Source organism: Oncorhynchus keta, chromosome 7, assembly GCF_023373465.1.
Source record: "Oncorhynchus keta strain PuntledgeMale-10-30-2019 chromosome 7, Oket_V2, whole genome shotgun sequence".
In the NCBI taxonomy this organism is placed as follows: Eukaryota; Metazoa; Chordata; class Actinopteri; order Salmoniformes; family Salmonidae; genus Oncorhynchus; species Oncorhynchus keta.
Genome location: NC_068427.1, coordinates 53,362,381 through 53,375,919, shown reverse-complemented (window position 1 = coordinate 53,375,919; position 13,539 = coordinate 53,362,381). Strand labels below are relative to the sequence as shown.

The 13,539-nt window shown below is 50.1% G+C and overlaps 1 protein-coding gene and 2 long non-coding RNA genes across 11 annotated transcripts in view; 2 read left to right on the top strand and 1 right to left on the bottom strand.

Moving 5' to 3' along the window:
- The window catches only part of prkag3b (protein kinase, AMP-activated, gamma 3b non-catalytic subunit), a 32,483-nt gene extending 23,245 nt beyond the window's left edge, over window positions 1–9,238 (top strand). For all 4 annotated transcript variants that reach the window (XR_008140398.1, XM_052523161.1, XM_052523159.1 and 1 more), the window contains one exon: window positions 7,351–9,238. Coding sequence is in view for 3 of the 4 variants with exons in the window: in XM_052523159.1 (XP_052379119.1) it covers window positions 7,351–7,403 (53 nt within the window). In the remaining variant the exon portion in view is untranslated. The remainder of the gene's footprint in view (window positions 1–7,350) is intronic.
- Window positions 3,079–5,865, top strand: LOC127931218 (uncharacterized). Of its 6 annotated transcripts, XR_008140404.1 has the most exons (4): window positions 3,079–3,355; window positions 4,127–4,441; window positions 4,818–4,891; window positions 5,777–5,865. It is a non-coding gene; the product is annotated as an uncharacterized LOC127931218 (long non-coding RNA). The 6 variants fall into 6 exon arrangements; XR_008140406.1 differs by lacking the exon at window positions 5,777–5,865 and having other exon boundaries at window positions 4,197–4,441; window positions 4,818–5,131; XR_008140405.1 differs by lacking the exon at window positions 5,777–5,865 and having other exon boundaries at window positions 4,162–4,441; window positions 4,818–5,131.
- A 2,014-nt stretch (window positions 9,239–11,252) lies between the features above and the next one.
- LOC127931216 (uncharacterized) lies at window positions 11,253–11,893 on the bottom strand. The gene is made up of 3 exons (XR_008140397.1): window positions 11,769–11,893; window positions 11,616–11,717; window positions 11,253–11,379 (listed from the first exon to the last, which is right to left on the bottom strand). It is a non-coding gene; the product is annotated as an uncharacterized LOC127931216 (long non-coding RNA).
- Window positions 11,894–13,539: the final 1,646 nt, after the last annotated feature.

The window sequence follows — 13,539 nt, the reverse complement described above, 5'->3', positions numbered from 1 at the left end:
CTGACCAGGGTAGAGTAGGGGCAGTGTTCTCTGACCAGAGTAGAGTAGGGGCAGTGGTCTCTAACCAGAGTAGAGTAGTGGCAGTGGTCTCTAACCAGAGTAGAGTAGTGGCAGTGGTCTCTAACCAGAGTAGAGTAGTGGCAGTGGTCTCTAACCAGAGTAGAGTAGTGGCAGTGGTCTCTAACCAGAGTAGAGTAGTGGCAGTGGTCTCTGACCAGAGTAGAGTAGTGGCAGTGGTCTCTGACCAGAGTAGAGTAGGGGCAGTGGTCTCTGACCAGAGTAGAGTAGGGGCAGTGTTCTCTGACCAGAGTAGAGTAGGGGCAGTGGTCTCTAACCAGAGTAGAGTAGTGGCAGTGGTCTCTAACCAGAGTAGAGTAGTGGCAGTGGTCTCTAACCAGAGTAGAGTAGTGGCAGTGGTCTCTAACCAGAGTATAGTAGGGGCAGTGTTCTCTGACCAGAGTAGAGTAGTGGCAGTGTCGAGGTCGATCGATTCAGATTTTTCAACGCCGATACCGATTTATTGGAAGACCAAAAATCTGCCGATTTATATATATTTAATTTGTATTTTATATATATATATATATATATATATATATATATATATATATATATATATATATATATATATACTGGCGTTTACCTCAGCTCATTGGCTATCTACCAAGCTAGATTTCAAGACGATCAGTGGTCATTGGGCAGAAATACAGTCAATCAACGAAACTTCGCTGATATTATTGGTGCACAATGAGGTCATTGCTCGTTGTCTTCAAAGCAGTTCACTTCGCTCAATACACCCCGCAAAGAAAAAATAAGGTTTGGCTGTGTTTTTTGTAATAATGACAATTACAACATTACTGAATGAACCATGAACACTTTTATTTTAACTTGATATAATACATAAAATCTATTTAGTCTCAAATAAATAATGAAACATGTTCTATTTGGTTTAAATAATTCAAAAACAAAGTGTTGGAGAAGAAAGTAAAAGTGCAATATGTGCTATGTAAGAAAGCTAACATTTCAGTTCCTTGCTCAGAACATGAGAACATATGAAAGCTGGTGGTTCCTTTTAACATGAGTCTTCAATATTCCCAGTTAAGAAGTTTTAGGTTGTAGTTATTATAGGACTATTTCCCTCTATACCATTTGTATTTCATATACCTTTGACTATTGGATGTTCTAATAGGCACTTTAGTTTTTGCCTAATCACAGGAGTTGATAGGCTTGAAGTCATAAACAGAGCAGTGGTTCAAGCACAGCGAAGAGCTGCTGGCAAACAAAGGAAAGTTTAAATGAATGCTCACGAGCCTGCAGCCAACCACTGCTCAGTCAGACTGCTCTATCAAATATCAAATCAGAGGCTTAATTATAATATAATAAACACAGAAATACGAGCCTTTGGTCATTAATATGGTCAAATCTGGAAACTATCATTTCGTGCAACGATTGTGCTTTTTTTCGTGAATGTGTTTTTGTTAAATCATCCCCGTTTGGCGTAGTAGGCTGTGATTCGATGATAAATTAACAGGCACCGCATTGATTATATGCAACGCAGGACAAGCTAGTTAACCTAGTAATATCATCAACCATGTGTAGTTAACTAGTGATTATGTGAAGATTGGATTGTTATTTATAAGATACGTTTAATGCTAGCTAGCACCTTACCTTGGCTCCTTGCTGCCCTCACGTAACAGGTAGTCAGCCTGCCAGTCTCCTCGTGGAGTAACAGGTGGTCAGCCTGCCAGTCTCCTCGTGGAGTAACAGGTGGTCAGCCTGCCAGTCTCCTCGTGGAGTAACAGGTGGTCAGCCTGCCAGTCTCCTCGTGGAGTAACAGGTGGTCAGCCTGCCAGTCTCCTCGTGGAGTAACAGGTGGTCAGCCTGCCAGTCTCCTCATGGAGTAACAGGTGGTCAGCCTGCCAGTCTCCTCGTGGAGTAACAGGTGGTCAGCCTGCCAGTCTCCTCGTGGAGTAACAGGTGGTCAGCCTGCCAGTCTCCTCGTGGAGTAACAGGTGGTCAGCCTGCCAGTCTCCTCGTGGAGTAACAGGTGGTCAGCCTGCCAGTCTCCTCGTGGAGTAACAGGTGGTCAGCCTGCCAGTCTCCTCGTGGAGTAACAGGTGGTCAGCCTGCCAGTCTCCTCATGGAGTAACAGGTGGTCAGCCTGCCAGTCTCCTCGTGGAGTAACAGGTGGTCAGCCTGCCAGTCTCCTCGTGGAGTAACAGGTGGTCAGTCAGTCTCCTCGTGGAGTAACAGGTGGTCAGCCTGCCAGTCTCCTCGTGGAGTAACAGGTGGTCAGCCTGCCAGTCTCCTCGTGGAGTAACAGGTGGTCAGCCTGCCAGTCTCCTCATGGAGTAACAGGTGGTCAGCCTGCCAGTCTCCTCGTGGAGTAACAGGTGGTCAGCCTGCCAGTCTCCTCGTGGAGTAACAGGTGGTCAGCCTGCCAGTCTCCTCGTGGAGTAACAGGTGGTCAGCCTGCCAGTCTCCTCGTGGAGTGGTGGTCAGCCAGTCTCCTCGTGGAGTAACAGGTGGTCAGCCTGCCAGTCTCCTCGTGGAGTAACAGGTGGTCAGCCTGCCAGTCTCCTCATGGAGTAACAGGTGGTCAGCCTGCCAGTCTCCTCATGGAGTAACAGGTGGTCAGCCTGCCAGTCTCCTCATGGAGTAACAGGTGGTCAGCCTGCCAGTCTCCTCATGGACAGGTGGTCAGCCTGCCAGTCTCCTCATGGAGTAACAGGTGGTCAGCCTGCCAGTCTCCTCGTGGAGTAACAGGTGGTCAGCCTGCCAGTCTCCTCGTGGAGTAACAGGTGGTCAGCCTGCCAGTCTCCTCGTGGAGTAACAGGTGGTCAGCCTGCCAGTCTCCTCGTGGAGTAACAGGTGGTCAGCCTGCCAGTCTCCTCGTGGAGTAACAGGTGGTCAGCCTGCCAGTCTCCTCGTGGAGTAACAGGTGGTCAGCTGCCAGTCTCCTCGTGGAGTAACAGGTGGTCAGCCTGCCAGTCTCCTCGTGGAGTAACAGGTGGTCAGCCTGCCAGTCTCCTTGTGGAGTAACAGGTGGTCCCTGCCAGTCTCCTCATGGAGTAACAGGTGGTCAGCCTGCCAGTCTCCTCGTGGAGTAACAGGTGGTCAGCCTGCCAGTCTCCTCGTGGAGTAACAGGTGGTCAGCCTGCCAGTCTCCTCGTGGAGTAACAGGTGGTCAGCCTGCCAGTCTCCTCGTGGAGTAACAGGTGGTCAGCCTGCCAGTCTCCTCGTGGAGTAACAGGTGGTCAGCCTGCCAGTCTCCTCGTGGAGTAACAGGTGGTCAGCCTGCCAGTCTCCTCGTGGAGTAACAGGTGGTCAGCCTGCCAGTCTCCTTGTGGAGTAACAGGTGGTCAGCCTGCCAGTCTCCTCGTGGAGTAACAGGTGGTCAGCCTGCCAGTCTCCTCAGGTGGTCAGTAACAGGTGGTCAGCCTGCCAGTCTCCTCGTGGAGTAACAGGTGGTCAGTCAGCCTGCCAGTCTCCTTGTGGAGTAACAGGTGGTCAGCCTGCCAGTCTCCTCGTGGGAGTAACAGGTGGTCAGCCTGCCAGTCTCCTCGTGGAGTAACAGGTGGTCAGCCTGCACCAGTCTCCTCGTGGAGTAACAGGTGGTCAGCCTGCCAGTCTCCTCGTGGAGGTGGTCAGCCTCTCTCCTCAGTGGAGCCTAACAGGGTGGTCAGCCTGCCAGTCTCCTCGTGGAGTAACAGGTGGTCAGCCTGCCAGTCTCCTCGTGGAGTAACAGGTGGTCAGCCTGCCAGTCTCCTTGTGGAGTAACAGGTCAGCCTGCCAGTCTCCTCGTGGAGTAACAGGTGGTCAGCCTGCCAGTCTCCTCGTGGAGTAACAGGTGGTCAGCCTGCCAGTCTCCTCGTGGAGTAACAGGTGGTCAGCCTGCCAGTCTCCTCGTGGAGTAACAGGTGGTCAGCCTGCCAGTCTCCTCGTGGAGTAACAGGTGGTCAGCCTGCCAGTCTCCTCGTGGAGTAACAGGTGGTCAGCCTGCCAGTCTCCTCGTCTCCTCGTGGGAGTAACAGGTGGTCAGCCTGCCAGTCTCCTCGTGGAGTAACAGGTGGTCAGCCTGCCACCTCAGTCTCCTCGTGGAGTAACAGTCTCTCTCGTGGAGTAACAGGTGGTCAGCCTGCCAGTCTCCTTGTGGAGTAACAGGTGGTCAGCCTGCCAGTCTCCTTGTGGAGTAACAGGTGGTCAGCCTGCCAGTCTCCTTGTGGAGTAACAGGTGGTCAGCCTGCCAGTCTCCTCGTGGAGTAACAGGTGGTCAGCCTGCCAGTCTCCTTGTGGAGTAACAGGTGGTCAGCCTGCCAGTCTCCTCGTGGAGTAACAGGTGGTCAGCCTGCCAGTCTCCTCGTGGAGTAACAGGTGGTCAGCCTGCCAGTCTCCTCGTGGAGTAACAGGTGGTCAGCCTGCCAGTCTCCTCGTGGAGTAACAGGTGGTCAGCCTGCCAGTCTCCTTGTGGAGTAACAGGTGGTCAGTCCAGTCTCTGCAGGTGGTCAGCCTGCCAGTCTCCTCGTGGAGTAACAGGTGGTCAGCCTGCCAGTCTCCTCGTGGAGTAACAGGTGGTCAGCCTGCCAGTCTCCTCGTGGAGTAACAGGTGGTCAGCCTGCCAGTCTCCTTGTGGAGTAACAGGTGGTCAGCCTGCCAGTCTCCTCGTGGAGTAACAGGTAGTCAGCCTGCCAGTCTCCTCGTGGAGTAACAGGTGGTCAGCCTGCCACGCAGTCTCCTCGTGGAGTAACAGGTGGTCAGCCTGCCAGTCTCCTCGTGGAGTAACAGGTGGTCAGCCTGCCAGTCTCCTCGTGGAGTAACAGGTGGTCAGCCTGCCAGTCTCCTCGTGGAGTAACAGGTAGTCAGCCTGCCACGCAGTCTCCTCGTGGAGTAACAGGTGGTCAGCCTGCCAGTCTCCTCGTGGAGTAACAGGTGGTCAGCCTGCCAGTCTCCTCGTGGAGTAACAGGTGGTCAGCCTGCCAGTCTCCTCGTGGAGTAACAGGTGGTCAGCCTGCCAGTCTCCTCGTGGAGTAACAGGTGGTCAGCCTGCCAGTCTCCTCGTGGAGTAACAGGTGGTCAGCCTGCCAGTCTCCTCGTGGAGTAACAGGTGGTCAGCCTGCCAGTCTCCTCGTGGAGTAACAGGTGGTCAGTCTCTGCCAGTCTCCTCGTGGAGTAACAGGTGGTCAGCCTGCCAGTCTCCTCGTGGAGTAACAGGTGGTCAGCCTGCCAGTCTCCTCGTGGAGTAACAGGTGGTCAGCCTGCCAGTCTCCTCGTGGAGTAACAGGTGGTCAGCCTGCCAGTCTTCTCGTGGAGTAACAGGTGGTCAGCCTGCCAGTCTCCTCGTGGAGTAACAGGTGGTCAGCCTGCCAGTCTCCTCGTGGAGTAACAGGTGGTCAGCCTGCCAGTCTCCTCGTGGAGTAACAGGTGGTCAGCCTGCCAGTCTCCTCGTGGAGTAACAGGTGGTCAGCCTGCCAGTCTCCTCGTGGAGTAACAGGTGGTCAGCCTGCCAGTCTCCTCGTGGAGTAACAGGTGGTCAGCCTGCCACGCAGTCTCCTCGTGGAGTAACAGGTGGTCAGCCTGCCAGTCTCCTCGTGGAGTAACAGGTGGTCAGCCTGCCAGTCTCCTCGTGGAGTAACAGGTGGTCAGCCTGCCAGTCTCCTCGTGGAGTAACAGGTGGTCAGCCTGCCAGTCTCCTCGTGGAGTAACAGGTAGTCAGCCTGCCACGCAGTCTCCTCGTGGAGTAACAGGTGGTCAGCTTGCCAGTCTCCTCGTGGAGTAACAGGTAGTCAGCCTGCCACGCAGTCTCCTCGTGGAGTAACAGGTGGTCAGCCTGCCAGTCTCCTCGTGGAGTAACAGGTGGTCAGCCTGCCATATCTCCTCGTGGAGTAACAGGTGGTCAGCCTGCCAGTCTCCTCGTGGAGTAACAGGTGGTCAGCCTGCCAAGTAACAGGTGGTCAGCCTGCCAGTCTCCTCGTGGAGTAACAGGTGGTCAGCCTGCCAGTCTCCTCGTGGAGTAACAGGTGGTCAGCCTGCCAGTCTCCTCGTGGAGTAACAGGTGGTCAGCCTGCCAGTCTCCTCGTGGAGTAACAGGTGGTCAGCCTGCCAGTCTCCTCGTGGAGTAACAGGTGGTCAGCCTGCCAGTCTCCTCGTGGAGTAACAGGTAGTCAGCCTGCCAGTCTCCTCGTGGAGTAACAGGTGGTCAGCCTGCCAGTCTCCTCGTGGAACACAATGTAATCTGCCATCATGCCGATTACCGATTGTTATGGAAACTTCAAATCGGCCACGCCGATTTAATCGGTCGACCTCGAGAGCAGAGCCCAGAATATCTGTCTCTGTGTCTGTGAATAACCTCTGTCGAGTCAACATGGTATTTTATCTCTGAACGGCTACATCCCAAATGGCACCCTATTCCCTATGTAGTGCACTACATTGGACCATATTCCCTATATATTTCACTACTTTTTACCAAATATGGGCCCTGGTCAAAAGTAGTGCACTATGTATGGAATAGGGTGCGAATTGGCAGCCTCTGTGTGAGAGGGAGGCTGTAGTCAGTTCTGTGTGTGAGGCAGACTGTAGTCAGTCAGCTCTGTGTGAGAGGGAGACTGTAGTCAGTCAGCTCTGTGTGAGAGGGAGGCTGTAGTCAATCAGTTCTGTGTGAGAGGGAGGCTGTAGTCAGTCAGCTCTGTGTGAGAGGGAGGCTGTAGTCAGTCAGCTCTGTGTGAGAGGGAGGCTGTAGTCAGTCAGCTCTGTGTGAGAGGGAGGCTGTAGTCAGTCAGCTCTGTGTGAGAGGGAGGCTGTAGTCAGTCAGCTCTGTGTGAGAGGGAGGCTGTAGTCAGTCAGCTCTGTGTGAGAGGGAGGCTGTAGTCAGTCAGCTCTGTGTGAGAGGGAGGCTGTAGTCAGTCAGCTCTGTGTGAGAGGGAGGCTGTAGTCAGTCAGCTCTGTGTGAGAGGGAGGCTGTAGTCAGTCAGCTCTGTGTGAGAGGGAGGCTGTAGTCAGTCAGCTCTGTGTGAGAGGGAGGCTGTAGTCAGTCAGCTCTGTGTGAGAGGGAGGCTGTAGTCAGTCAGCTCTGTGTGAGAGGGAGGCTGTAGTCAGTCAGCTCTGTGTGAGAAGTGAGAGGTGACTGCAGTAAACCAATCTGCTTGACCCATTTCTTCTTGTTTGCACATCGTTTGTTTTGATCATGACCATCTTTGTCTTTGATGTTTCTGAGCTGCCAAACTGCATAAAACGAAACAAGGACAAAAATGAAACCATTTAATTAAGACGGCACATCTTCATATTGGACGTAAAAACAGACATGATTGATTTGTGTAAAGTCTGATTTGTTGATCTGCTTCTTTTTTTTTTTTACAGAGATTTCACGAAGAGCTCAAACTCTGACCACTGAAGACAAATTGGGACACTAATAATGAATGAAGACAGAAACTCTGTAAATATTTTTTAGATTGTCCTCGGTAAATTTAAAATGCTTTTTAAAAGGTTTATTATTTTCTGCAGGATAACACCAATACTTTCATATTTTTATATTCATACTTGTGTTTGTTTAGTACTTGTTTGTATACATTTTTGTATACATTAATGTACATTTTATAAAATCTCTCCTATCCCGTTCAAAATTATTATTTATTTATATATATATATATATATACACACACACAGTACCAGTCAACAGTTTAGACACACCTACTCATTCCAGGGATATTCTTTATTTTCTACATTGTAGAATAATAGTGAAGACATCAAAACTATGAAATAACACATATGGAATCATGTAGTAACCAAAAAAGTGTGAAACAAATCAACATATATTTTATATTTGAGATTCTTCAAAGTAGCCACTCTTTGCCTTGATGACAGCTTTGCACACTCTTGATATTCTCTCAACCAGTTTCACCTGGAATGCTTTTTCAACAGTCTTTTGAAGGAGTTCCCACTTATGCTGAGCGCTTGTTGGCTGCTTTTCCTTAACTCTGCGGTCGAACTCATCCCATACTATCTCAATTGGGTTGTGGTCGGGTGATTGTGGAGGCCAGGTCATCTGATGCAACACTCCATCACTCTCCTTTTTGGTCAAATAGCCCTTACACAGCCTGGATGTGTGTTGTGTCATTGTCCTGTTGAAAAACCAATGATAATCCCACTAAGCACAAACCAGATGGGATGGTGTATTGCTGCAGAATGCTGTGGTAGCCATGCTGGTTAAGTGTGCCTTGAATTCTAAATAAATCACTGACAGTGTCACCAGCTAAGCACCATCACACCTCCTCCTCCATGCTTCACGGTGGGAAATACACATGCAGAGATCATCCGTTTACCTACTCTGTCTCAAAAAGACACGGTGGTTGGAACCAAAAATCTCAAATTTGAACTCATCAGACCAAAGGACAAATTTCCACCTGTCTAATGTCCATTCCTCGTGTTTCTTGGCCCAAAAAATTATATTTTTCTTATTGGTGTCCTTTAGTAGTGGTTTCTTTGTAGCAATTTGACCATGAAGGCCTCGGTCATGCAGTCTCCTCTGAACAGTTGTTGTTGAGATGTGTCTGTTACTTGAACTCTGTGAAGCATTTATTTGGGCTGCAATCTGAGGCTAGTAACTGAATAGTACTGAATTTATCCTCTGCAGCAGAGGTAACTCTGGGTCTTTCTTTCCTGTGGCGGTCCTCAGGAGAGACAGGTAACTCTAATGAACTTATCCTCTGCAGCAGAGGTAACTCTGGACCTTCCATTCCTGTGGTGGTCCTCATGAGAGCCAGGTAACTCTAATGATCTTATCCTCTGCAGCAGAGGTAACTCTGGGTCTTTCTTTCCTCATGAGAGCCAGTTTCATCATAGATGGTTTTTGTAACTGCACTTGAAGAAACTTTCAAAGTTCTTGAAATGTTCCATATTGACTGACCTTCATGTCTTAAAGCAATGATGGACTGTCGTTTCTCTTTGCTTATTTGAGCTGTTCTTGCCATAATACAAACTTGGTCTATTACCAAATAGGGCTATCTTCTGTATACCATAACTTGAATGAGTAGGTGTGTCCAAACATTTGACCACTACTGTAAATATTATGTATCTTTAAATAATGTTCTTCTTGTCCATAAATATTATGTCATCTTTAATGAATAGGTCCACTGGAGTGATGGAGGTAGATATGTACAGGGATACTGGAGTGATGGAGGTAGATATATAGGGGGGAGGAGACGGATACTGGAGTGATGGAGGTAGATATATAGGGGGAGGAGACGGATACTGGTGTTTGTGAGCAAATTGGGGGTCTCATAGAAGCTGTTCAGCAGTCTGATGGCTTGGGGGTAGAAGCTGTTCAGCAGTCTGATGGTTTGGGGGTAGAAGCTGTTCAGCAGTCTGATGGCTTGGGGGTAGAAGCTGTTCAGCAGTCTGATGGCTTGGGGGTAGAAGCTGTTCAGCAGTCTGATGGCTTGGGGGTAGAAGCTGTTCAGCAGTCTGATGGCTTGGGGGTAGAAGCTGTTCAGCAGTCTGATGGCTTGGGGGTAGAAGCTGTTCAGCAGTCTGATGGCTTGGGGGATAGAAGCTGTTCAGCAGTCTGATGGCTTGGGGGTAGAAGCTGTTCAGCAGTCTGATGGCTTGGGGGTAGAAGCTGTTCAGCAGTCTGATGGCTTGGGGGAGAAGCTGTTCAGCAGTCTGATGGCTTGGGGGTAGAAGCTGTTCAGCAGTCTGATGGCTTGGGGGTAGAAGCTGTTCAGCAGTCTGATGGCTTGGGGTAGAAGCTGTTCAGCAGTCTGATGGCTTGGGGGTAGAAGCTGTTCAGCAGTCTGATGGCTTGGGGGTAGAAGCTGTTCAGCAGTCTGATGGCTTGGGGGTAGAAGCTGTTCAGCAGTCTGATGGCTTGGGGGTAGAAGCTGTTCAGCAGTCTGATGGCTTGGGGGTAGAAGCTGTTCAGCAGTCTGGGCTTGGGGGTAGAAGCTGTTCAGCAGTCTGGCTTGGGGGTAGAAGCTGTTCAGCAGTCTGGTGGCTTGGGGGTAGAAGGTGTTCAGCAGTCTGATGGCTTGGGGGTAGAAGCTGTTCAGCAGTCTGGTGGCTTGGGGGTAGAAGCTGTTCAGCAGTCTGATGGCTTGGGGGTAGAAGCTGTTCAGGAGCCTGTTGGTATCAGACTTGGCACTCCGGTACCTCTTTCCATTCGGTAGCAGAGAGAACAGTTGCTTGAGTCTTAGACATATTTCCAGGCCTTCCTTTCCCACCGTTTTGATATGGAGGTACTGAATGGAAAGGAACTCGACCCCAGTGCTGTACTGGGCTGTCCGCACCACCATCTGTAGCGCCATGCGGTCGACGGTGGTGCACTTACCGTACCAAGCAGTGATGCCATCAGTCAAGATGCTCTCAATGATGCAGCTGGATACATTTTTTTGAGGATCTGATACCAAATCTTTTCAACCTTAGTGGGAAGAACATTTTCTTTGGGAACAGTAGAAACAGAAAGGTGTTAGGGGGGTGAGTGGGAGGGAGTCTGTCAGGAAGGACAGCAGTCTGCCAGGAAGGACAGCAGTCTGCCAGGAAGGACAGGAGTCTGTCAGGAAGGACAGCAGTCTGCCAGAAGCTGTTCAGTCTGGAAGGACAGCAGTCTGCCAGGAAGGACAGCAGTCTGCCAGGAAGGACAGCAGTCTGCCAGGAAGGACAGCAGTCTGCCAGGAAGGACAGCAGTCTGCCAGGAAGGACAGCAGTCTGCCAGGAAGGACAGCAGTCTGCCAGGAAGGACAGCAGTCTGCCTGGAAGGACAGCAGTCTGCCAGGAAGGACAGCAGTCTGCCAGGAAGGACAGCAGTCTGTCAGGAAGGACAGCAGTCTGCCAGGAAGGACAGCAGTCTGCCAGGAAGGACAGCAGTCTGCCTGGAAGGACAGCAGTCTGCCAGGAAGGACAGCAGTCTGCCAGGAAGGTCAGCAGTCTGTCAGGAAGGACAGGAGTCTGCCAGGAAGGACATCAGTCTGCCAGGAAGGACAGCAGTCTGCCTGGAAGGACAGCAGTCTGCCTGGAAGGACAGCAATCTACCAGGAAGGACAGGAGTCTGTCAGGACAGGAGTCTCCTGATGAAGAAGGAGCCTCACCTTTGACCTTACCTACCTCCTGACCCTGGCCTCGCCTGCTGCACAGATATATACCCCTCTTTATCCTGTCTATCCCCTTACCCTGTCTATCCCCTGACCCTGCCTACACACTTACCCTACCTAACCCCTGACCCTACCTACCCCCTGACCCTGTCTACCCGCTGACCCTACCTACCCCCTGACCCTGCCTATCCCCTGACCCTGCCTAACCCCTGACCCTGCCTAACCCCTGACCCTGCCTACCCCCTGACCCTGCCTAACCCCTGACCCTGCCTAACCCCTGACCCTGCCTAACCCCTGACCCTGCCTAACCCCTGACCCTGCCTAACCCCTGACCCTGCCTAACCCCTGACCCTGCCTACCCCCTGACCCTGCCTAACCCCTGACTCTGCCTACCCCCTGATCCTGCCTACCCCTGACCCTGCCTACCCCTTGACACTACCTAACCCCTGATCCTGCCTACCCCTGACCCTGCCTAACCCCTGACCCTACCTAACCCCTGACCCTGCCTAACCCCTGACCCTACCTAACCCCTGACCCTACCTAACCCCTGACCCTACCTAACCCCTGACCCTGCCTAACCCCTGACCCTACCTACCCCCTGACCCTGCCTACCCCCTGACCCTGCCTAACCCCTGACCCTACCTACCCCCTGACCCTGCCTACCCCCTGACCCTGCCTACCCCCTGACCCTACCTACCCCCTACCCCCTGACCCTACCTACCCCCTGACCCTACCTAACCCCTGACCCTACCTAACCCCTGACCCTGCCTAACCCCTGACCCTACCTACCCCCTGACCTGGATGCTACTGTCTGTGCCTCATAAGTCTTGAAATGTAAACTTTTTAAAAAGTGTAATACTTGGATCAATGTAAAGTATTTTCAGATAAACATTAAACATGTAACTAAACTGAAATTAAAAGTGCCTTACAATTGGATTGTCATAGCAATATTCATAACAACTGAACCGTTTAATTTTGTGGTGGTGTTGAGTCTCTCTCTACCTCAGGAACGTACAGATCGTTTGTCATTGGTGATATTTGTTTCTGCCTTACATCTTATTTGTTCTTAATGCAATATTCAATTACACAGTTGCATCCATTGTAAAACCAGTCAGCCGAAAAGGTAAAACATACAACGGAGAATTAATTCTACGTTGAAATTACGGAAACCTGTGTAAAAAGCTTGACGTGGTCAATACTGATTTCACATTCTACTGAATTAAATGTAATAAATTATTACCTCTGAATATCTAGTGTTTATTACAATCATTAGGCTGAGACCGTGTGTTTTGGTAAACACACCAAGCATTAGACTGAGACCGTGTGTTTTGGTAAACACACCAAGCATTAGACTGAGACTGTGTGTTTTGGTAAACACACCAATCATTAGGCTGAGACCGTGTGTTTTGGTAAACACACCAATCATTAGGCTGAGACCGTGTGTTTTGGTAAACACACCAATCATTAGGCTGAGACCGTGTGTTTTGGTAAACACACCAAGCATTAGACTGAGACCGTGTGTTTTGGTAAACACACCAATCATTAGACTGAGACCGTGTGTTTTGGTAAACACACCAATCATTAGGCTGAGACCGTGTGTTTTGGTAAACACACCAAGCATTAGACTGAGACTGTGTGTTTTGGTAAACACACCAATCATTAGGTTGTGAGACCGTGTGTTTTGGTAAACACACCAAGCATTAGACTGAGACCGTGTGTTTTGATAAACACACCAAGCATTAGACTGAGACTGTGTGTTTTGGTAAACACACCAAGCATTAGACTGAGACCGTGTGTTTTGGTAAACACACCAAGCATTAGACTGAGACCGTGTGTTTTGGTAAACACACCAATCATTAGACTGAGACCGTGTGTTTTGGTAAACACACCAAGCATTAGACTGAGACAGTGTGTTTTGCCTCAACACACCAAGCATTAGGCTGAGACCGTGTGTTTTGGTAAACACACCAATCATTAGGTGTGAGACCGTGTGTTTTGGTAAACACACCAAGCATTAGACTGAGACCGTGTGTTTTGATAAACACACCAAGCATTAGACTGAGACTGTGTGTTTTGGTAAACACACCAAGCATTAGACTGAGACCGTGTGTTTTGGTAAACACACCAAGCATTAGACTGAGACCGTGTGTTTTGGTAAACACACCAATCATTAGACTGAGACCGTGTGTTTTGGTAAACACACCAAGCATTAGACTGAGACAGTGTGTTTTGGTAAACACACCAAGCATTAGACTGAGACTGTGTGTTTTGGTAAACACACCAATCATTAGACTGAGACTGTGTGTTTTGGTAAACACACCAAGCATTAGACTGAGACCGTGTGTTTTGGTAAACACACCAAGCATTAGACTGAGACTGTGTGTTTTGGTAAACACACCAATCATTAGACTGAGACAGTGTGTTTTGGTAAACACACCAATCATTAGACTGAGACAGTGTGTTT